Here is a 23982-nt window from a genome sequence, read left to right on the forward strand (position 1 = left end):
CATAAATATTATTGGTGGCCACATGCTTTATTTTAGTTTTATATGAATAAAAGTAATATTTTAGGTTCATAACTGCGACTTATTTTCTCTTTACGTTTATTCTTCTTTTTTTCCTTCTCCAGTGAAGAAAGAGAAAACATGATGGCTCAGTTGTTAAACCAATGCTTTGGTGTAACAACCGGAAGGTAACCACATTCATTAAAGACATGCACGCACACACCTACATCTTTGTTTAAGGGAAAGCTGATTTTTGCTAAAAATTGAGTTGGGATGATCCAATCCAACTTTATCACCAGGCCAATCACTACTATATAGTAAACAGGGACTTAAGGCTCATTTGGATGGGACGAATGTCGGGCAAACGTATATCCCTGCACATACACTCTCCTGTGCTGCTGCACGGGAGCTAGTATCACTGGCTCACAGTGCGGAGGCTACAGGAGATTTCTCTCCTCGCACTCCTCTGCCCCTCTCCATTGACTTAACATCTTACTGAATGGCTGCTATTTACACTGAGCGATCAGTGTTCTGCTCATCGTCCATTGCTTATGCTACATAAACGATGGATAATGAGCTGAACAATCATCGTTCAGTGTAAATAGCTGCAGTTCAGTACTGAACAGCCACTATGTTAAGTCAATGGAAAGTGGTGGGGGAATACGAGGAGAGAAATCTCCAGCAGCCTCCCCACCCCCTGCTGGCCGCTCTGTGAGCGAGCCAGCGATACTAGCTCCCGTACAGCAACAAGGACACACAGGGACGAGTGTTGACCATTATTTGCCCGACATTCGTCCCGTCTAAATGGACCATTAGAATTTACATGTTTCTTCTTCCATAGATAAGCACTTGTGAGTTCCTATTTTTCCAGTTATCAGTGTAGTATTGTATATGACGTCTGACTTCGTAAAGCGCTGCGTAATATGCTGGTGCTATATATATAAAGATTATTATTGCAATTATTTTACATCTCCAGTTTACAAGAAAACTTCAGGCAGTTGATAGTAATGTATAGTAATGTATGCACATCGTTGGAGAATTCCCCCTAGGCAGGCAGCATTCCTGCCATGCGCTGATCACACACAGGCGGAGCACTCACAGCAGCTCCCACTACATCTGTTTGTTATCAGGGATCTTTGCTTCTTCTTATCTGTTACAGGTGGACCTTACAGTGAGCTCTACAAACATGGGGACTCTACTCAAACTGACCATTATTGGGGTGCTCCTGGCTGTTCTGGGGGAGAGACTGGTGCAGTTCATGTAAGTAGTTACTTTGTATGAACTTGTAGCTGATTCCCACGGTACTAGAGGGGAAGGATACTCCTATTATGATACATTGGTTATTTTATGTTGCTCCTTAATATTTATTTACCAGATTTGTCACAATATAACAAAACCATCCGTGTCTGTAGGATCAGCAGTCCCAACATGCTATTGTGCAAGCAGAGTGGGATCTTGTAGTGCCCCTTATATAATGTAGTAGGAGGGGGAGGGGGAGGGGGGGGGGAGGGGGGCTTTGTTGCATCTATTAGTATTTCCTGTTGTAGATTAAGACCCTTCTATTCTGAGCTTTATTTGTATTTATTACACGTGTGCTGCTTAGTGACCCCATAGAGCAGCGTCTCCCACCTGCAGCTCTCACCTTAGTGACCCCATAGAGCAGCGTCTCCCACCTGCAGCTCTCACCTTAGTGACCCCATAGGGCCGCGTCTCCCACCTGCAGCTCTCACCTTAGTGACCCCATAGGGCCGCGTCTCCCACCTGCAGCTCTTCACCTTAGTGACCCCATAGGGCAGCGTCTCCCACCTGCAGCTCTTCACCTTAATGACCCCATAGGGCAGCGTCTCCCACCTGCAGCTCTTCACCTTAGTGACCCCACAGGGCAGCGTCTCCCACCTGCAGCTCTTCACCTTAGTGACCCCACAGGGCAGCGTCTCCCACCTGCAGCTCTTCACCTTAGTGACCCCATAGGGCAGCGTCTCCCACCTGCTGCTCTTCACCTTAGTGACCCCATAGGGCAGCGTCTCCCACCTGCAGCTCTTCACCTTAGTGACCCCATAGGGCAGCGTCTCCCACCTGCAGCTCTTCACCTTTGTGACCCCATAGGGCAGCGTCTCCCACCTGCAGCTCTTCACCTTAGTGACCCCATAGGGCAGCGTCTCCCACCTGCAGCTCTCACCTTAGTGACCCCATAGGGCAGCGTCTCCCACCTGCAGCTCTCACCTTAGTGACCCCATAGGGCAGCGTCTCCCACCTGCAGCTCTCACCTTAGTGACTCCATAGGGCAGCGTCTCCCACCTGCAGCTCTCACCTTAGTGACTCCATAGGGCAGCGTCTCCCACCTGCAGCTCTCACCTTAGTGACCCCCATAGGGCAGCGTCTCTCACCTGCATCTCTCACCTTAGTGACCCCCATAGGGCAGCGTCTCACACCTGCAGCTCTCACCTTAGTGACCCCATAGAGCAGCATCTCACACCTACAGCTCTCACCTTAGTGACCCCATAGGGCAGCGTCTTCTACCTGCAGCTCTTCACCTGTTCTAAGACTCCGAATCCCAGGATGCTGCTGTTATGTCTCTCCTTACGTTGTATTCTCAGAGGCAAGAAACTTGTGCAACTTCATGATTCATATCACATTGGATGGAACTCGCACAAATTTTGCGCCCTTGTAAATACAGCCTGAGGGATTTTCAATGGGTTTATACACTTAGGTGACTTTTGTTTCAGATCTAAAAAATGAGAAGTTGCAGCACGTCCTATTTTTGGGGACTAGTCTTATTAAAGCATTGCCAATTATTTTCTATGGGTGCATAAAGAAAATTGCATCTCATCTGCATGCCATATAATTTGCATGCCAGCACAATGTGGGTTTTTGTCTTTTCATTTTACCTATTAGAACAGCATGCGTTTCCTTTTTTTAATGTGTATGAAATGCGCATGTAAAAAAATCGCATGTATGGCCATGCATTGTTAAAGCCAAGACGCATCGCAATCGCTGAAATAGAAAGTGCAATATGCTGCAGGTCAGATTTTTCGTGGACCTATATTGTACTTGTCTGTGTACATACAGCCTTATGGCTTATTCAGACGTCCGTATATCGGCCGTGTTTTCACGCCCGGACAGTATACGCTGTCCCTCTCTGCAGGGGGAGGAGGCGGGACGGGCTGGGAGCAGTGCACTGAGCTCCCGCCCCTCACCACTGTTTGCAGTGGGAGGCCTGGAACGGGAGTGGACCTAAATTCCACTCCCTCCTGCCCCCTCCCATTGCAAATAGTGGTGAGGGGCGGGAGCTCAGTGCACTGCTCCCGGCCCACCTCCTCCCCCTGCAGAGAGGGATAGCATATATAAGACGGGCTTGAAAACCTGACTGATGTACGCACGTCTGAATAAGCCCTTAGGATGGATTCACACGAGCATATATCAGCCGTGTTTCCACGCCCAGCCGATACATGCTGCCGCTCTGATCCATTGTCTTACAACGCACAAATCTTGCGCCAGTTTCTAGGCCATGTGAAACCGGCCTATGTTTGGATTTGATGGAAGTTGTAGTTTCAGTACAGCTAGAAAGCCACATGTTGCGTAGCAGTATCCTCTGTGTATATACTCCTGAAAACTACAAGTCCCAGCTTGCCGTGAACAGCTTGTAACTGCGTATCCAATAAATTGAGGCAGATTTATTAGTCTGCAAGAATTGTCGTAAGTTGTGCCAAAATTCTGGTGCAAATTATTTTGGACAAGTTGTTGGCGTGTCAGAGAAGGGTGCGCCATGCCCAACAGTGTGCCAGTGTCTCCAAAAGGGGGCGTGGTTTTGACATGCACCAGATATATTAACCCCTTAACGACCAGCCCATAGTGTTTTTACGTCCTCCCGAAGTGGGCTTTATTCTCTGAGGACGTAAAAACGTGTCCTGCAGAGAATAAACCCCCTCGGGCTCTGGACGTGACAGCTCCATGCTGGCGGTGTCCGCAGGTAGCCGACAGCAGCATGGAGCTGTCATCCCGGGCTGCACGGACCCCCCCCCCCCCCCTCCCCAGCAGTGCAAAAAAGTAAATAAAAGTGCAAAAAAAGTTAAAGATTCAGCTGCCCTGATGGATCGGATCCATCAGGGCACCTGAAAATACTCACCGAGGTCCACTGCACTGCTCCCCGCTGTCCTGATGCTCCAGGCCCCGAAGCCGGCGTTCTGCGCATGCGCGCCAGGTGGCATTACGTCAGCCGCCTGCGCAGAAGGCCTGGCGGCCCGGGAATTTTAAAATCTCCTGGCTCCCGGCTCCTGTAGGTAGCCGGGAGGCAGGAGATGGCAGCGGGGACCGCGGTGAGCGGTCCCCGGTACAGCGATCACCGTTATCCAATGGATAACGGCGATCACAGAAAGGGGAAGAAAAGTGTGGAAAAAAAGAAAAGTTTCACCTCCCCTCATGGATCGGATCCATGAGGGAAGGTGAAAATACTCACCCCGCTTCCTTCATGTCCTCCGGCTGGTCTCCGGACCCCCGCTGGCTTCTGCGCATGTGCCGATGTGGTGCGCCTGCGCAGAAGGCCGGCGAGCCCGGCAAATTCAAAATCTCCCTGCACCCGGCTGTCACAGATAGCCGAGTGCAGGGAGATATGACTGGGAACCGCTGTATGCGGTTTCCAGTGATATGATCACCGTTATCTATCGGATAACGGTGATCATAAAAAGTTAAAAAGTTTTAAAAAAAAGTTTAAAAAAGTTTAAAAAGTGAAAGTTTCATCCCCCCCTTACGGATTGTATCTGTAAGGAGGGATGAAATTACGTACCCAAGGTCCCGGATTTGTTCCCTGGTGGGATGTTGATCCGTGGACCTTACCCCAGCTTTAGCGCATGCGTCCGTCAGCATGATGGCGAACGCATGCGCAAAAGTGAAAGATTGCCCAAGAAATTTAAAATCTCCCTGCTGCTGGCTACCAAAGGTAGCCAAGAGCCTGGAGATGTCACGGGGAGCCGCGGTATGTGGTTACTGGTCACGTGATCACCGTTATCCAATGCATAATGGCGATCACGTAAAAGTTCTTTAAAAAGTGGAAGTTTCATCTCCCCTCACAGATGCGATCGGTTGGGGGAGATGAAACATCTTCTCGGAGGCTTCCGCATTTGAATCCAGATGCGATTATCCTCCATGGAGCCTTCCGGCTGCTGCGCATGCGCCCGCCGGCAAAATGCCGGACACATTCGCAGGAGCCAGGGAGCCCAGGAGATTTTAAATCTCCTTGCTCCCAGCGACCAACGGTCGCTGAGTGCTTGGAGCAGTGACCGGTGGCCTCGCTGAGCGGTCCCCGGTCACATGATAAAGTAGCGATCTAACATTAGGCCGGTCACACATGACCAGAGAGGAATTACGGGTTCTGCATGCGCTTGATCAGCGGTAATCCACGGATCAATCGCATGCATTGGATTACACAATCCCCCCCAATTAGCGGGTCGGAATTACGGCATCCACACGCAGAAAACAGAACACAGCATGTTATATTTTACCGCGACCTAGAGCCCATTGTACTCTATGACCGCGGATATACTCGCAGCCCATATGCAAACACATTGTGTACGGACTGCGGGTTACCCGGGTCATCTCTAAGCGACGGCGCGGGAAATATAAACAAAAAACGGTGTACTGCACATGACCGTCTGTGCGAGTAGGCAGTTATGCGCAGTACATGGCCGTATGCAGGGTCACAGCCAGGCTCAGAGCTGGAATCCGCTGCGGGCCTCCACAAGCGGATTCTGCATACGGCCGTGAGAGCCCGGCGTTATTTAGATCGCTACCTGTAATCCGTAATTTACAAGAAGCCCCGGGAACGCTCGCCTTCATGCAGTTCCAGGAGCAGCTTGTTAAGACCGCCGCAGCGGTTTGACCATAAATTGGCTCCCCATAATAGATGGTAGAGGTGTGATCTCAGCATCGGTTCTTTTCTGCATATTTGGTGGGACTGTGCGTTGGTTGTGTCCTTCTGGCAGAAGGTGGAGGAGATTATGAGAAGGCTAGCTTCTGTGGAGCTGACTATCACTCCTGAAATGGTGTTTCTCTGGTGGACATCTGTGCATTTCCACGCATTGAAAATTGAGTTATTGGCTTTTCCTATTGACGCTGCCAAGACTCTGATTCCACGCCTTTTGGCTTCAAAAATCATCTCAGACTCTAGGGCAATGGAAAGATAAAGTTGACTTTGTACAATCTCGAGAAGCTCACTAGCTGGTTGAAGGGCACGCATGAAAAGTTCTTGCTTATTTGGAATCCCTGGCGGTTGTTGCGGAAAGATCCTTGATTGAATAAGCAGTGTTGTGTGATGTGAGTCAAGACTCTCCCTGGCAGCATGTATGTATTTATGTATGTATGTTCTAGTTGTATTCTGTTTTTTATTTGGCAGTTTCTGGTATCGCTGTAGGAGAAATTATGTATGTCAATGAGGTGGTTCCATCACCCCCTAATAGAAGGGGTATAATATTATTGCAGGTTATCAGTAAAGTATATTCTCGTGGGGGTTATTGAGACCCTAGAACAGTGGTGGCAAACCTATGGCACGCTTACCAGAGGCGGAGAGCCCTCCCTGCTGGCACGCGTCGACATCAGCCGCTCACCACTATAGTGAATACCGGCAAGGGCCGTGGCTCCCCTGCCAGCATTCACTCAGCAGCACTGATCCCGGCACACACTGTGACATCAGTGTGCAGTCGGGATCCTCCTCCCTCCTCCCTTGATGACTCCTACTTGGTTCCACGAGAACAGGGGGAGGAGGCGTCCAGGAGCACACTAATGTCAGTGTGCATCTGCAAACAGTGTTACTGGAGGGCGCGCCGGACAGAGGAGGAGTGGTGCTTTCATGAGGAGGAGGGTATAAGTAAGTGGGTCTCAGGGGTGAAGGGGGAATCAGAAGCCGCTGTGGGGTGTCACTATTGCTGCTGTGGGGGTGTCACTATTGCTACTGTGGGCCGCTGTGGGGGTGTCACTATTGCTACTGTGGGCCGCTGTGGGGGGGTTACTATTGCCACTGGGGGCCGCTGTGGGGGGGTCACTGATACTGGGGGACGCTGTTTGTGTGTGAGGGAGGGGGGGACTGTGATACTAGGGGCTGCTGTGGGGGGGCAGGCACTGTGATACTGGGGCGTGGGGAGGGGTCTCTGTGATACTGGGGGGTGGTGGTGTCACTGTGATGCTGGGGTCACTGATACTGGGGCGTTGGGGGATGGGGTAACTGTGATACTGGGGGCTGCTGGGGGGGGAACAGGGCTGCTGGGGGTGGGACGCACTGATACTGGGGGCTGCTGGGGGGTCACTGTGATGCTGGGGGGGTAACTGATACAGGGGGCTGCTGGGGGGTAACTGATACAGGGGGCTGCTGGGGGGCACTGTGATACTGGGGGCTGTTGAGGGGGCACTGTGATGCTGGGGAGGCGAGGGTGACTGTGATACTGGGGGCCGCTGGGAGGGGGGGTTCACTGTGATACTAGGTGCCACTGGGGGGGGGGTCGCTGGCGCCACTGGTGGGGGTCGCTATTATTGCTGGGGTATGCTTTCATGTGGCAAAAATGTGCAGGGCTGTTTCAAAATAGACAGGGTGCAGATTTTGACCACTTTTTGGAATGCGGAAATGCTGCAGAATTTGCAACTGAAGTTTCTGCTGAGGACATACGACAGTATTTCTGCGTCCAAAAAGCAGTCAATATGCACGCTGTTAAAACTGTCCCTGTCCTTTTTAGAATGATGGGGGTAAAATAGTATGTCGTGATAAGCCCCGCCCCCTGATGTGTTGGCACTTTGCAGTAAATAAGTGGGTTTTGGGTTGCGGTTTGGGCACTTGGTCTCTAAAAGGTTCACTATCATTGCCCTAGATCTCTAGATGTCGATACTGTGAAGTATCTGTATAATATTTGAAAAAGTCAATAAATGTTGATTCAAGAAAAAAAAGAAGACCCCCAGATCCTGGGGTCACGTTCCTCCTACTTGAGCTAATTTAGATTACCTTCTATACATATGCCAGTTGTAGCTGGTCTGATCACTCGCCAATCTACTTGAAACTTGCTTTAGGCCCTTCCCATAATACGAACAAGATCTGGCAAAACAATATAACTCTACTTAAATCTCCCATTTATCAATCACTAATTAATGAAGCTATAAATGAATATTTTAACCTAAACTCAAACCCAAAAATTAGCAACTTTACTCTCTGGAATGCACATAAAGCAGTTATTAGAGGAACTTTGATTTAAGCTTGGTGCACAACGAAATAGAAACAAAAGAAAACACACAGATTAACTTACATAAAATACAAAAGAAAGAACAAGAGTTGCAGAACTCCTTGGCCAGCAATTATCAGTCTGATTTGATGGCGCAAAGACAAAATTTGAGAACAAACCTTCTCACCATAGGTAATAAAGTACAGAATCTAGACAAACCAATTTCTCTTCCAGAAGTATCCAAAGTTATTAATGGTCTAAAAAATGTTAAATCCCCAGGGCCGGACAGGTTTTCGAATGAATATTATAAACTGTTTTCTCCCATCCTTTCTCCATACCTGGTATCTTCATGTAATGACGCAGTGACAGGAGGGAACCTACCAGCTGAAATGCTTCAAGCGTGCATTGTTACTTTACCTAAACCAGGTAAAGCGACTACTACCCTGGTTAATTTTGGACCAATATCTCTTCTTTAGGCCACCTGCAGACGGCGGGTCGGATCCGGCGACGAGGATTTTCGCCGTGGGACCCGGCCCCAGCGCCTGCAGGGAGGAGCGCGTACTTACCCGCGCCCGGCGGCCCCGGCTCTTTCATGTGCCGGCTGCCGGGCAGCCAGCGCATGCGCAGACCGGAGCCGGCGGCCGGGTGAGGGACATTTCTGTGCGCAGCTCTGCGAGCCCCGCACAGAAGTAGGACATGCTGCGCGAGATTTCTCGCGGCCAAACCGCGGCCGTCTGCATAGTAGTGCGTATTGTAATGCACTCCTATGCAGGCTTTTAGTGGTGGAAATCCCACGGGACTTCCGCCCATGTGCAGGTGGCCTAACTCAGATACTAAAATCTACTCAAAAATTTTAGCCACAAGAATTATGTAAGTTCTTCCAGAAATAGTACAAAAAGATCAAGTGAGTTTTACTAAAGGAAGAAAATCTGTGGATGGTACGAGGGGGGCATTGAATCTGCTGTCATCTCTGGGGTCAAGTCGAGCACTTTCTCTCTTCCTTGCCCTGGATGCAGAGAAGGGGCTCAATGGACTTCACTGGGGGTTTGCATTTGCTACCCTTGAGCAATTTGGAAAACGAGATGCGTTCCTGTAAGCGGTTCGAGCCTTATACCCCTCACCGTCTGCTAGCATGCTCATGGATAGGGCTTTATCCACTCCTTTTGATATTACAAATGGTACTCGCCTCTTTCCCTATTGTTCATAATGATTATGGAACCTCTGGCAGAATTAACTAGAATAACCTCAGAGAGTAACCCCTTTAGTGGCAGGTTTAGGTAGTCTTCAGCACATTTCAACACTTTTTTTAAAAATATTATTTTCTGGGCATGCCACTAAAAGGGTTAAGGGAGTCCCATTTGGATTTAGACAACAGAGGGCAATCTGACACACAAAAAGGAACTTATCCCTGTAAGGTAGGGAGCTGCAAGACCTGCTCACATACGCTGACTGTGGACAGGATATGGAACCCCAACACACAGCAGGGCTAGAAGATCCCAGGGACATTCACATGTTCCACGTCCAATGTTGTGTACCTGATCTGGTGCAGTAAATGACCTATTGGGGGGCTTTATATCAGGGAAACAGGACAAAAACTGAGAGCCAGGATGAGCTCTCATCATCACTCAATTAGAGAGGGAAAGGCTGAACTACCTGTGGCAAAACATTTTTGTGGTCAGGGACACAGCATAGAGCAGATGAGAGTTATTATACTGAAGGGCAATTTCAAGTTGCAGTGTCACAGAAGAATTTTGGAGTACAAATTTATGGTCATGTTTGATACCCTCAAGAATGGAATGAACCTCAGCTGGGGTTCTTGCATAAGTGAAAAATATGAAAAGTCTGAAGGAGGTGGAGAAAGATGTCCTCTTCCCAATCATAATTTTTTTTTCTTCTTTCTGTAAAACTTCCTAAAAATTCAGATCTTGACTTGTAGTAATGTTGCCATCCAATAGGTAGTGCTGTATCTCCTTCCATATGCAGGTTGAAGGAGAGATAAGACACATCATAAAACTGTCCTGAGCTCAGTGGACTGATTTACGATTTCTCAGCTCAGTTTGTCTGTTTTGAGTGCAAAATAGTCTCAAATTTCCTCCACAGAGGAGGAAACCCAGAGCAGCAAATTTATTTAGATCAAGAGGAGTATGTTCCCCTTTCCTCTGCATCTGTATTTTAGAATTATGTGCCATCCAAACTAATTTCATTCGTTAGCCTGATAAAGGGGGCGAGATATTCCCAAAAGCTTGCTTTAATGTCATGTATTTTTGTTTAGCCATTAAAAGGTATCATATCTACAAGATTACTTGGTTTCTCTTACTGAGAACAATCACATTTTGTCACTATAATGTGCTGCCCCCAGTGAGCACAGCAGAAAGTACCCTACAGGTTCCCTTCAAGTGAAAATCGCCTGTTATGTATACAGCTCCAATGCGGACCTATATATCTGTTATTGCGGGTTTTGTTTCAGTCTTGCTGTTTTTCCTCCCCTCCTGCTTCACCTCTATTCAGTCAGCAATGCTCATTCCTATGTAAAGGCACAGGATCGATCATCACTGGGACGACCTGCCAGGCATCTGCGCCCTACAGGTTATCATGTATAAAAGGGCCCTCAGGGAATATGCCAACAGAATGTTTCAACATGTTTTCACTAGTAGGTTTAACATCCCGACTAAACAGGACAAATATATCTATTTCCACAGCTAGAATATAAGGGCCAAAGTACAGAATATGAACTTAAAACAAAAACTGGGGTGCAGAATAAAAACATTCTACATCTCGGTTCTGAGCCTGTGGGAGGAGCAAGAGCAGGAGGAAAGAGCATAGAGTAAGGCTGTAAAAAGACATCTGTCCGTCCATTTCAGCCTATATATCCACCCCCTCCCCCCCTCAATATTGATTCAGGGGAGGGCAAAAAAATGCAATAAAGTAGAAGCCAATTTTCCCAACTTTAGGAGAAAAAATTCCTTCCCGACTCCAATCTGGCAATCAGAATAATCCCCGGATCACCGACCCTTCTTAAGTAATCAGTGATATAACCTGTAATGTCATAAATCTCAAGAAAGGTGTTCAGGCCCCTCTTGTACTCTTATCGAATTTGCCATCCCCACGTCCTCTGGTAGAGAGTTCCATAGTCTTACTGCTTTTAAAGTAAAGAACCCTCTTCTATGTGCAGAAAGCTTGTTTACTCTAAATATAGAGGGCGCCCCCTTGTTACAGTCCTGGGTAGTAATAGATTGCGTAAATAGGAGCCGCTCACTCTTTGAGCGTTTTCTGTTAAGGGAGGTGGGTGGCCAAAACGACCCCGGCTGCTCCGACTCCATTCACTTGAATGACTATGGCTCCTATGTAGAGCACAGGAGCGATAGTAGAGCAGTAGTCCATGGGACAGATGTTGGGCGCTTATGTACCCGACAGTCGTTCCGTGTAGATTCACCTTAAACAGCCATCACTAATTGATTTATTCTCAAGCAAACATTTTATAACAGTACCTAAAAGATGGCCTCCTGGTGCAAACTAATAGATAGAACAGCACCTGCTAAAATCCCTGCCCTGGATTCACATCAGCGGACTTTGAGGAATATACCCTCCTCATAGTATTATGGCACATCTCTAGAATATGGCAATATTTTGTGATGGGTGGGATCTGAACTCTGGGACTTCACTGATCCTGAGAACAAAGAGCCCGAGCCCCTTCATACTAGGGATTGGAGTGGGTCCCTAGCAGTCAGACCCCACTGATCAAAAACTGATATGCCATAACATTACTAGATGGGAACACCCCTTTAGCGATATGATTTGTGTTGTATCTACATGGCATGTCCTTCTTGCCCATAGTGATCAGCTGACCAGAACCAATGAAAGCAGGTTAGCTGGTCATGTGATTGGTGCAATACCAGCCATCTCTCACCAGTGTCCTAATATCAAGAGATATAGATGTCTTTTTGGGGACTGATCCCCTGCAATCATGCAGCCATGATGTCATTTATAGTACACTGGAGCAGCTGTGAAATAGATACTTTAAAGGGGTTTCCGAGAAGTTTACAATTGATGTAGTTGATCCGCAGGGGTCCACCTCAGGACTCTTGCTGTTCAGCTGATCTTATGGACAGAGACAGAAGCCGATAACTCTGTCCATAGTGCAGCAGCCCGGTTTATTATTGCAGACACAGCTCCAACTGAATTAAATGGGAGCTACACAGGCAATACCAATCCAGGCAGCTACAGCAAGGACAGAGCTATCTGCTTCCAGATCTGTCCGTAATGGCAGCTGGCTCGATATCAGCTGATGGGTGGGGATCCTGAATGGTTAATTCCAACCAATCAAGTTATGATGACCTATTATGAGGACAGCTGATCAACCACTTGAAGGGGCAAGGCATACAAATGTAAAGCTGAATCTGAAGTATCTACAGGGACAAGAATTAACAAACATTGTAAAAGCTTAATTTATTTCCAAAGCATTTCTTTCTAATTATTTTCTTTTTATAGCCATCGAGCCAACTTCTTCAGGGAGATAGACCCTGTGGACCTTCCGAATTGTCAACTGTTGAAAGGGATCGGTATGTAAAATTCCCACTGACCTATGAAAATGAGCTGGACTTGGGAAATTAATGGTTAATAATATAAAGAGATTAACACTCATGTAGCAGAAATTAATAGACCTCTTCTAACTCTTTGGATTTGCATTGCTAATGGCAGCATGGGTTGCCTAAAGCCACACAGGTCTGAACAATCACTGCATTAGCCCCAACTCCTTAGCAGACTGCATTGGCTTGGGGCTTATAGCAAAAGTGTTGCCTCATGGTGGCAGCCATGTAAGATCCCGCACTAAGTAGAAAGATCAATGGATTTTCTTTTTACTTAAACTAACCTTAAAAACATTTGCTATATCGCTAAAATGAGCAGCCAGAAGCACTCATCCGACCACTGTGCCTGTGATCCCTGTGCCTGTGATCCCTGTGCCTGTTTTTCTCTGTCGCTGCTCGGAGTAGTACATGGGCTCTACACCACTTGCAATGCCAACCAAATGGGCACAGCTAAGTGCTTCTGCCCATTCCTTCTAGCAATCGATGGTTGACTCGGTACCCGGATCCTCAATCAAAAATTCTTATTTGTCACTATGTCAGAAGGTTTTATTAAAAGGTTAGCTATACTTTAAAAGCGTTTCCCCAAGATTGCAAGTCATCCCCTATTAACTGGTGTCTGACTAGTGGGGACTGCTGGGACCACCAACGATTATGAAAATGGGGGTCCTGTCTAGTCTTGAATGACAGGAGTGGCGGTTGAGCATGGGGCTGCTGGATGTAGCCTAGTACAAGTGCCCTGCAGTCTCTGGCAGTCCCGCTGAAATGAATGGGGCCACACCATGTATGGTCGACCGCTGCTTCATTCATTCTGAACCAATCGATAGCCTCGGCTTTGCTTTATATTCAACAAAAGTAACGTTGAGTAACTTTGAGATATATCTACCTTAGGCTTCATGTGCACGGAATCCGTGTGGGAAATCCCGCAAGGAATCCTTCAGCGACCCTGCGTACCTGTCAGAAATCATCTTCTGTACCGCGGATATCCCTGCGCCGTCGCCTAGGCGATGACACTTCTGCAATGCTCATTGCAGAAGTGCCGTGGCAGGGATGGCTTCCATTGACTTCAGTGGAAGCCATCCCTGCATATCCGCTCTAAAATAGAGAATGCTGCGATTTTATGTTCAGCACATAGCGGCCACAAATAAAATCCGCTTCTGTTGGTGGAGAGAGGAATCTACACACACATCAATGGGCACATTGAGCAGAGGATCGCCCGCACCTACTGACAAGCGTGAAATCTGCTGCTCAACTTGCCCCGTGTGCATGAGGCCTTATGGTTTTTGTTATCACTCATCTCTTCATTTGTATTCATTTTTAGGCCTCTTTACCACAAGTGTAATCACACTGTGATCTGATGCATTGGATTCCAATGCATCAGATCACATGGCTGTATTCCTGAGATGTAAAAGTGCCCGGCCTGCCAATATAGCGCCAGGCGTTTTTTTATCGGGTCCAAAAGATAGTCCTGGAACTATTTTTTGGGGGGCCAGAATACGTTGGCCGTGCATGGGCTCCTATGGGAGCCAATGACAGCGGCCGGAGAAGGGAGCGTGATTGCTAAACTCCCTCCCTCTGCTCTGCTACCCGCTGGCTCTTTGCAATGGGAGGGGGTGGGACAGGGGCAGAGATTGGCTCCGCCCCTCATTGTCCACAACCATCAATGGGAGGAGGTGGGATGAGGTGGTGCTTAGCTCTGCCCCCTCATTTCAAAGAATGACCAGGGAGGAGAGCAGAGGTGAGCCTGCGAGAGGAAGGGGAAAGGGGCGCCGGCATGGATACTATTTCCCTTTGTACATATTGCTGATGACTGTTACTCCCTGGTTACTTTTGCAGAATACGGCTCTGAAGATATAGAGATTCTGCCCAACGGTCTGGCCTTCATCAGCTCTGTAAGTATACAGGGTCTTCTCAGAAAAGTTATGGCAACCAATCAGTGGGAACAATCAGCTTATATGAAGTCCACAAAGAAGGGCAGCCATATTTGTGTCACCTTTCAATTAATTCGAGAACTGATGGTAAAACTTTAAAATGGCAATCAGTTGTGTTTCTTAGCAGCTCCTTCAAAAGTGACAACCAATGGGTTTTTTTTTTCCATGTAGGATTGACATATGTAGCATAGAGGTAGGGCACATGACTGTTATAGTACCTGTGGGAAAGGACGTGGCGCTAAACTCCATTCACTGCTTGCAGTGACTCTGTGATAGCAGCTGCCTAAAGTCACCACTATGGGACGCACGTTACTATATATCCGTATGCAATTAGCTCCACCTAGTGGTGGCTGAAGGCACTGAAAATTGTCATTTATCAAGCTAAAGGGGCTTTACCAAGATTAACTTTTATCACCTATCCATAGTATAGATGGTAAAAGTCTGATCCGAGTGGTGAGACCTCCACTGAAAGGCACTAGTCCTAAGAATGGGGGTCCTGAGTCCCCTCTCCTCCTAACGGGTCTCCCCTTCCCTGCAGTGGGAAGGTGGGTGGGTCTTAGTGGTGAGACCCCCCCAACCAATCATGTTGTATCACCTGTCCTGTGATAAACGGTAATCTAGGTACGACCCGTTTAATAAAAAAAAACAGAGCTCCCCTATACAGATACTTTATATTATGAAACTAATTTGTGTAGTGACATTAATTAAAGGTCAAATGATAATGAAGATTGTGGCAGCATATATGGTACAAATCAAATATTTTTCTTTATTCTTCCATGTCGATTAAAAGGCAACGTTTCAACCTCTAGCAGTCTTTGTCAAGTTTGTGGACACCTTCGGAGGACATTTTTTTTTAACTTACTCTTGCAATCAGATTTTATTATAAATGTTGCACTGTTTGGCTTTTGCAGCTGTTACATATATCACAATCTATAATAAGCTGCAGAATGCTGTTCACTAATCCATCTGTCAGTGATCTCATCTGGCGGCTCAGTCTCCAGCCCTTCTCTCTCCTCTGCTGAATGGACTTTTAAGCTGATTTATGACCAGATCAAAGTTTTTATTGTTTTGGTAATAAATCAGCTGATTGTTCAGGATAGAGGGCCTGGTGACGGAGTTGTCAGAGGAGCTCACTGACAGTTGTGCTGGTGAACATCAACATTTTGCAGCTTGCTCTATACACTGATATGTAGAAGCTGTAGAAGACAAACACCAACTCCCCTTTCTCTTCCTGCAACCTCTCTATAAATGTTCATTAAACCTCCTCAGCGATGGCAGAACCACCAAAGCAGTAGCCACACGGCCCATGATTTCCAGGATGTCATGTGTGTTGTACCCAATGGCCGCTGGGAGATGCCACTTTGGCCTTCTAAGGGTCAATTGCACCAAAGGTTGATCTCGGATTAAAGAAGAGTTGATCTACGATCAAGTAGAAAAACGTTGCACTAATACGGTTTAACCCGTGATCTTAGTTCAAATCTAAGTGCAATTTGATCCCCCCATTTTGGTGGGTCAAACTAGTTGAAAGTTTAGCAGCTGAAATTGAAGATGGAAAACTCAGCTGATGGCCTGATGGGCTTTTCCTGGGTGGTGAAATTACACCCACGTTTAGTGTTGGTAGCGGTCAGGTTTTTACTATCACTCTGTATGGTAGTATGCTCACCTGACTATAGTCACCAATCACCGTGCACGATGCATTACTTCTAGGTTCAACCTTTGATCGCAGAGCAAGTGAATTTGGTTTTGCAAATCTTAGATCAAAAAGTGTTAATGTAATGCCTTTTCCTTAAACCAAGTTCAACAGCTGATCACAGCTTGGAACAACCGCATGGTTGGTGCGAGCGGCCCTAAGAGACACTACACATTCTTATGTATTCAAATGTACTACTGAGTTATACCATTTCTTATAGAGGTGTCATAATGTGCATCTATTGTTATGAATTTTCTGTATAAGGATTACATTAGTGGGATCAGTCCAGTAATCGAGACTGAATAGGTCCTGGCATGCACATTAACATAGAAAAGAATACATGGCCACCTATAGTGGGAAACTGAGGGTCATCAACTCTGAGACCTGCTTATACTTGGCAATAATGGGAGTCCCACCTGCTGGACCCCATTCAAGTGACTCTTCACGACCTGTCTGCTAAAAGTCAATCTTGGGATACTTCTTTAACTCATTTTGCGAAAACAGTACTAAGCAGCCACCCCCTTAATATAAGGAAGTTGCATGAGTGGTTGTTGATCAGTACCTTGCACCTGTGCGGTGGCTCCTACATTTAGCAGTTTGGCTGTCTGCATGTTGAGGGATGGGATGTTTTAGCTGCCCTCCTGTTAGTATATCAGTAAGTATTTGGTGGCTTTCTGTGGTATTTTTTTTTTTGTCTGTTTATATTTCCCTTTTTTGTGATTTTTTTTTTTTTTTTTTTTCTTTTTGATTGATGTTAGTGCAGGGACTTACAAGGTAACGAGGACCCTTGACGTGGGTTGTGAACTTGTTTAAAATATTCTATGGTGCATACTAATCCATTGCATGTTCTCCCAGGGTCTGAAATATCCTGGACTTGTGCGTTTTGCCCCTGAAAGGCCTGGAGAAATATTCCTCCTTGACTTGAATGATGAAAAAATTCATCCATTCTCTCTGCGAATCAGTAAAGGATTTGATTTGTCTACATTTAACCCTCATGGAATAAGCACATACATTGACGAGAAGGGTAAGAACCCTACAGATCACAAAAAAAATAGATTATACCTACCCGATAATCGGGTTCCCAGGAGTCTCCACAACAGCACCAATTGAGATTGCCTCCTCCTGATAGGACAGGAATATACTGAGAGGTTAAAAGCTCCCCCCCTTCCCCACTTTCCTCAGTGGATTCTAACGAATTGCCGGGGTAGGAGCTTAAAGGGGTTGTCTCGCGAAAGCAAGTGGGGTTAAGCACTTCTGTATGGCCATATTAATGCACTTTGTAATATACATCGTGCATTAAATATGAGCCATACAGAAGTTATTCACTTACCTTCCCTGTGCTGGTGTCCCCGTCTCCATGGCTCCGTCTAATTTTCAGCGTCTAATCTCCCAATTAGACGCGCTTGCACAGAATTATGATGTCTTGTGACCTATGAAAATGTGATACTACTTTTGGCATGAAGGCAGGGTCCGTTTTAAATACTAATTTGGTGTCCGAGATCTTCAGGAACGGGTGGCGAATGGACAGGGCCTGCAACTTGCTAACCCGCCTTGCGGAGGTGATGGCTACTAGAAAAATGGTCTTGATCGTAAGCATTTTTATTGGTAATGCTTCGATCGGCTTGAATGGTTCAGCTGTCATGGCCCTTAGGGCCCAATTAAGGTTCCAGTCTGGAAAAATGTTTATGGGCCTAGGTCATAGTCTAGCTGCTGCTGTTAGTAACCTGCTGACCCATCTGTTCTCCGCGAACTTTGTGTCACATATAGCGCTAAGGGCTGCAACTTGGACCCTCAGGGTACTTGGAGAGAGGCCCATCTCTAGACCCACCCCCTCCCCCCTGCAAGAACTCTAAGATCAAGGGGATATCCGGGATGGAATCCCGGGAATCCCTTCCCTGTCTCCATGAGGAAAATCTTCTCCAAACCTTCTGGTAGATAAGGTGGGTCGTCTTTTTCCTGCTGGACATTAACGTTTCGACCACTCTCTCTGAGAATCCCTTCCCCCTCAGAGAGGATTCCTCAAGAGCCATGCTGTCAAATGGAGTCTGTCTATGCCCGGGTGGTTCAGTGGCCTCTGTGATAGCACATCTGTCCAGGTAGGAAAGATGACTGGGTCCTAGACGCTCAACGTTGTCAGGAGACCGAACCAGCTTCTCTTGGGCCAGAAGGGGATCACCAGGATTAGTGTGCATACCTGGGTTCTGAAATGTTGCAAGACTCTGGGAATCAGCGGTATTGGAGGAAAGGCGTACGTCAGCCCCTCTCCCCAGTCCTGGCCTAGGGCGTCTATTGCTGTAGGATGATCTCCTGGCCAGAGGGAGAAGAAGTTGCTTACTTTGGCGTTCTCCCTGGTTGCGAACAGGTCCAAATGTGGGGTCCCCCACCGGTTGGTTAGGATTCTGAATGCTTCTTTGGAGAGAGACCATTCTCCTGGGTCTATTTGCCTCCTGCTGAGAAAATCCGCCTTTTGGTTTAGTGTCCCCTTCAAATGTGTTGCCGTGATCGAGAGGATCCGGCCCTCTGCCCAGCGGAAAATGTTTTGCGCAATGTTTTGCAGGGCGGGAGACCTTGTGCCCCCTTGGTGCCGAATATGGGCGACCGCGGTGGTATTGTCCGACAGTATCCTTATATGCTGGTTCTGTAGCGAGTTTCCTAACTGCTGTAGGACCCGCCATACGGCCTGTAGTTCCCTGTAGTTTGAGGATTGGTCTCTTATTCTTTGTGGCCATGGGCCCTGAAGGAACTGGTCCCCCACATGCGCTCCCCATCCACCAGGCGCTTGCGTCCGTTGTGATGTTTGTGTCTGGGTTCTGTACCCAGTGGACCCCTCTCTGCAGGTTCGCTGGGGATGTCCACCAACGCAGGGATGTTTTCACTGTGTTCGGGATGCACATTTTTGCCCCTAGAGAGGACAGTTTTTTTGTCCCAAATGGACAGGACTGAGGTTTGCAGAGCTCTGGTGTGGGCCTGGGCCCATGCTGCTACTGGAATGCATGACGTCAGGCTTCCCAGGAGAGACATGGCTTCCCGAATTGTGCATGATTGTCTCCATAGGAAGGTTTTGACCAGCCGTCTGATTTTTTTTTTTTTTTTTTGTATTTTTTCCTCGGGGCAGGCAGGAGCATTGAGATTCTGAGTTGAGTGTTATACCCAGATGTGTTTTCTCCTTGCTGGGGTCTAAGCTGGATTTTTTTCCAGTTTATGATCCATCCTAGGGACTGGAGAAGTTCTAGCACTATCTCCAGGTGTTTCGTTAGGAGTTCTCTGGACCCTGCTATTATCAAAATATCGTCCAGGTAGGGTATTATTAGGACCGATTTCTTCCTCAGGTAGGCGGCTACCTCTGCCATAATTTTGGTGAAAATTCTGGGTGCTGAGGAGATCCCGAAAGGCAGGCATCTGAACTGATGGTGCTCTATTCCTTCGCCCATATCCACTGCAAACCTTAGGTATTTCTGGGACCCCTCGTGGATCGGCACGTGGAAATAGGCGTCTTTTAGATCGATGGATGCCATGTAGGCCCCTCTGGGAATCAACTTTATTGTTGAGAAGATGGACTCCATTTTGAATTTCCTGTACCTGACGAAGGCGTTCAGAGGGTTCAGGTTCACTATCATCTGCTGTTTCCCGCAGGGTTTTCTTACTAGGAAGAGCCTGGAATAATGGCCCCGGGTTTCTTCGTTTCACGGTACGGGGGATATTGCATTTAGTTATTGTAGCTCCCGAACACTTCGTCTTAGTAGGTGTAATTGTTGCCCTGAGCCTCCCGTGGTGACGTATTTCCTTCTGGGGAAGGACACCAGTTCTATCCGTTATCCCTGCTGTAGGATCTTTGGCCCACTGATCCGCAAAGCTCCTCAGCCTTGCCCCTACGGGGATGGCGTCAGGGTCTCTGCTTTGGCTCCCCCTGGTGGGGGTTAAAGAGGAAATTCCTTCCTCTGCCCCCCTTGGAGTAACTCCAGCGGCCCGTCTTGCCCCTGCCTCGGTAGGTCTCAGGCTGTTGCGCTGGGGCCCGGAAGAAGGTCTTCCCTCTCTGTTGTTTTTCTTACGGAAATCCTCTCTTTCTGTCGGCCGCCTTCTCAAGGATCTTGTCTAAGTCCGGTCTGAACAGAAACTGACCGTAGAACGGAAGGGTGCATAGTTTGTTTTTAGAGGCTAGGTCGCCTGACCACGACTTCAGCCATAACACCCTTCTGGCCGAGTTAGACTGGGCTGTAGCTTTAGCTGAGAGTTTGACTGTCTCGGCCGCTGCGTCTGTTAAGAAGTTGGTTTCCATCCACAGGATGGGGAGAGAGTTTACGATCTGTTCCTTTGGTGTCTTATTTGTTAAATGCAGCTCCAGCTGTTCTAGCCATACCCCCAGAGTCCGCGCCATGCAAGTGGCTGCGATCTCTGGTCTGAGTATGTTTGCCGCTGCCTCCCATGATTTTTTTAGGAGGCCTTCAGCTTTGCGATGCATGGGATCTTTTAATTGTGCGGCGTCCTCGAAGGGCAGGGTCGTCCTCTTAGCCACTTTAGCCACTGGGACATTTACCTTGGGTACCTCCTCCCAGCTTGCGCAAATTTCCTCCTCGAATGGGTAACTTCTTTTTACCCCTCTAGCGGAGAAGGAACCTGCGTCGGGTTTCTTCCACTCTTTTTGGATAATTCTAGTAATATTTCTGTGGACAGGGAAGGTATGCCTACGCCTCTCCCCCAGTCCCCCGAATATCTCATCTTGCAGGGTGCGTGGTTCTCTGGGCTCTTCCATTTTTAGCGTAGCCCTGACCGACTTAATCAGTTCTGTTAAGTCGTCCAGGTGGAATAGGTATTTTTTGTAGTCCTCATCGTCTGAGGACTCCTCGGCCGCCGGTTTCTCTTGTTCCGACCCGATTGAACTCTCGGAGTCGGAAGGCTCCTCGGGAATATACGCCTTTTTCTGGCGCTTAGCCCCTGCTGGCGGCGCTATCTGCGACGTTAGGGCTGATCGAACCAGCTTCCTAACGTTCTTCCCGAATCCCACCTATTCCTCTTTGACTAGCCTAGCTACGCATGCCTTGCATAGAGGCCTCTGGTACGTAGCTGGCAGTCTTGTCCCGCACTCCACGCATTTTTTGAGTTTTGTTCTGGGCGGAACGTCTTTTTTATCCCCCTGACAAAAGAGAGCATTTTGCGGGTAAATATGCAATTTTCCACACACAGTACATTGGATTTTTGCATTTGTGTTTTTGCCGCATTGGCTACTTACAGCCGCTGTGGCTGAGGTTTCAGCTGTTTCTGGTGCTGGAGCACTCATTACTATACCGGTGCTGCAGACACCTTGCGACCTGTAGTGCTGGTCCACCTTCTGGCTTCTCTCAGGTTCCTTATTTTGAATTTTCACGCTCCTGCGCTAAGCCCCGCCCCCTCTGTGCACCTCCTGATGCAAGCGCAATGACGTCATCGCGCTGGACACGTGACGCGACGCCCTGCCCCCCGCCGTCAAGAGGCTTCCTGGAGCGCCGCGCTCTGTCTATACGAGGAGGAGGAGGGGGACCGAGGCTCCCGCTTTGTACCCCCCATGGGCCGCCACGGGATGAACCTGGCCCGGGGGCTACCACCCCATGTGGCGTCCCAGGAGTCGTCTGGCTGAAAGGGAGGACAGGCTGACCCACTGCCCTCCGATCCGCTCGTAAGTAGGCCTCCGGCTAATTTTCTCCACCAGCCCCTCTCAGAGATCCTGCCTCCTGGCAGGACAGGAAGACACTGAGGAAAGTGGGGAAGGGGGGGGGGGGGAGCTTTTAACCTCTCAGTATGTTCCTGTCCAGACAGGAGGAGGCAATCTCAATTGGTGCTGTCGTGGAGACGACTGGGGAAAATGCTCTTGCAATTGGGGTATTTTAGAGTCATGTGTCATCTATGTATTCCTAATAGGGTAGTTACATGGTGGTTTCTCACACAGACTGAAGGTCTATATGGAAAAGAACTGCTTCATGTTGCTGTTCGATGCCTTTTGTGCCCCATTCATACAGATGTAATTTGTATTCAGCCATATGAACGCAGCCTTATATTGATATATTTCTGTTTATCCCTAACTGACTTTACTTTTAGCAGGTTTTATTTACATTACCTCCTGCTCATGACCAGTGGTCAGCAAATCACATGGTCACATGTCCGGGGACACAACGTATTCTTCGTATCTATATCGATACACAGAAGCAGAAGAAACACTGAACCAAAAGTTGACATTCTTTCCTACAGTATGTAGATAAATTTAATCTATTGTTCCCAGTTATCAGACCTTTTTCTGGAGGATATCTATATACAGGATATGTGTAACTTCTAGCAGCTGTACATAAATAATATACAGGAGATACCCAGGTTATACCACTATATACAGGATATGTATGAATTTATACCAGCTGTACATATATAATTATATACCAGAGACAGCCAAGTTATACCAGCATGCTCCAGATCACTATATACAGTGATCTGGAGGATGCTGGTATAACTTGGGTACCTCCTGTGCAGTGACCCAAACCTAGGAGGGTTAAGTAGTAGGGGAAAATAAGATGGTGATCATCGTAGCTCTACTGCTCCTCCTGAAAGTTGGGAATGAGGTATTGACAAGGTACTACTACAGTGGTAAAATTGGAAGTTCTTAGTGCGTGCTGCCCGCGGAGTTAAGCAGGGTAAGCTAGTGATGCCCAGGTGTGGAGCTAACTGCGGAGTCGGGTAGGAGAAGATGTTTTGTCGTGATGCCAGTTCGTATACGGGTGGAGAGCCGTTCCGAACAAAATGATAAAATACAAAAGTTGAGAATTAAACAATAATGGAGGTAGTAGTCCTTGCCGATAGAGCATGTAGTGTGGTACCTTAGTGCAGATGTTGTAGTTGGTGAGAAGGGACTCCAGTAAGCAGGCTTAGATGGTTAAACACTTTAACACTTTATTGGCGGGGAAAGAGAGAGATCCTTACGTTGCAGCAGTAACACAACTTGAATTACACTCACTTTAGGTAGATGAGGACAACTTTACTTAAACTTAAAAGACTAGGGTTGACTTTTCCCTTCTGATTCTCCTGACTTTACACTGCAGCTTTGCCTCTCTGGCAGGGCATATAAAGGGTTAACTTGTTTCTTGCTTGGCTATTTTGTGCTAGCTTCTGACTAAATTTCTCCCTTTTCTCTCTTCTGCTAACTCTCCATAACAACTTGTCTTTGGTTACTCAGACTTTTGATTGATGTTCTTTCCTTCCCACCATACTGGCTTTCTCTTTGCTCCTCCCCAGCCACTCTCAAGCGCATGCTTAGCGCTGTACTTGGAAGACTGAGTTATCTCCGCCCACTCTCTCCTTTTGTACTGTCCTTAACCCAGCCTATCTAGGGGTCCTTACTAAGCACAGGCTCTCTATACCCGGGTAAACACTCCCCTGACTATTGCTAGGTGACCGGTACTCACCAGGGGCTGGAAAAAATTGCCACAACACTTAATTCATTGAGAAATAACAGCAGAATATCAAAACTCTTCCCACTTATCATACATTACATTAAACCTGATTCAACACTGATCAGCGCAGAAGTAATGGAGTACCCAACTCTGGGGTACTACACCTGGATTTAATTA

The 23982-nt window shown here is 47.6% G+C and overlaps 1 protein-coding gene across 1 annotated transcript in view; it reads left to right on the forward strand.

Annotated features, from left to right (window-relative positions):
• Positions 1–1101: 1101 nt before the first annotated feature.
• The window catches only part of LOC136586974 (serum paraoxonase/arylesterase 2-like), a 36647-nt gene continuing 13766 nt past the window's right edge, over positions 1102–23982 (forward strand). Inside the window, exons 1-4 of the mRNA XM_066585345.1 lie at positions 1102–1257; positions 12681–12751; positions 14612–14667; positions 17252–17420. Of these exons, the coding sequence (XP_066441442.1) occupies positions 1184–1257; positions 12681–12751; positions 14612–14667; positions 17252–17420 (370 nt within the window). The 5' untranslated portion in view covers positions 1102–1183. The remainder of the gene's footprint in view (positions 1258–12680; positions 12752–14611; positions 14668–17251; positions 17421–23982) is intronic.

Source organism: Eleutherodactylus coqui, chromosome 12, assembly GCF_035609145.1.
Source record: "Eleutherodactylus coqui strain aEleCoq1 chromosome 12, aEleCoq1.hap1, whole genome shotgun sequence".
Lineage (NCBI taxonomy): Eukaryota > Metazoa > Chordata > Amphibia > Anura > Eleutherodactylidae > Eleutherodactylus > Eleutherodactylus coqui.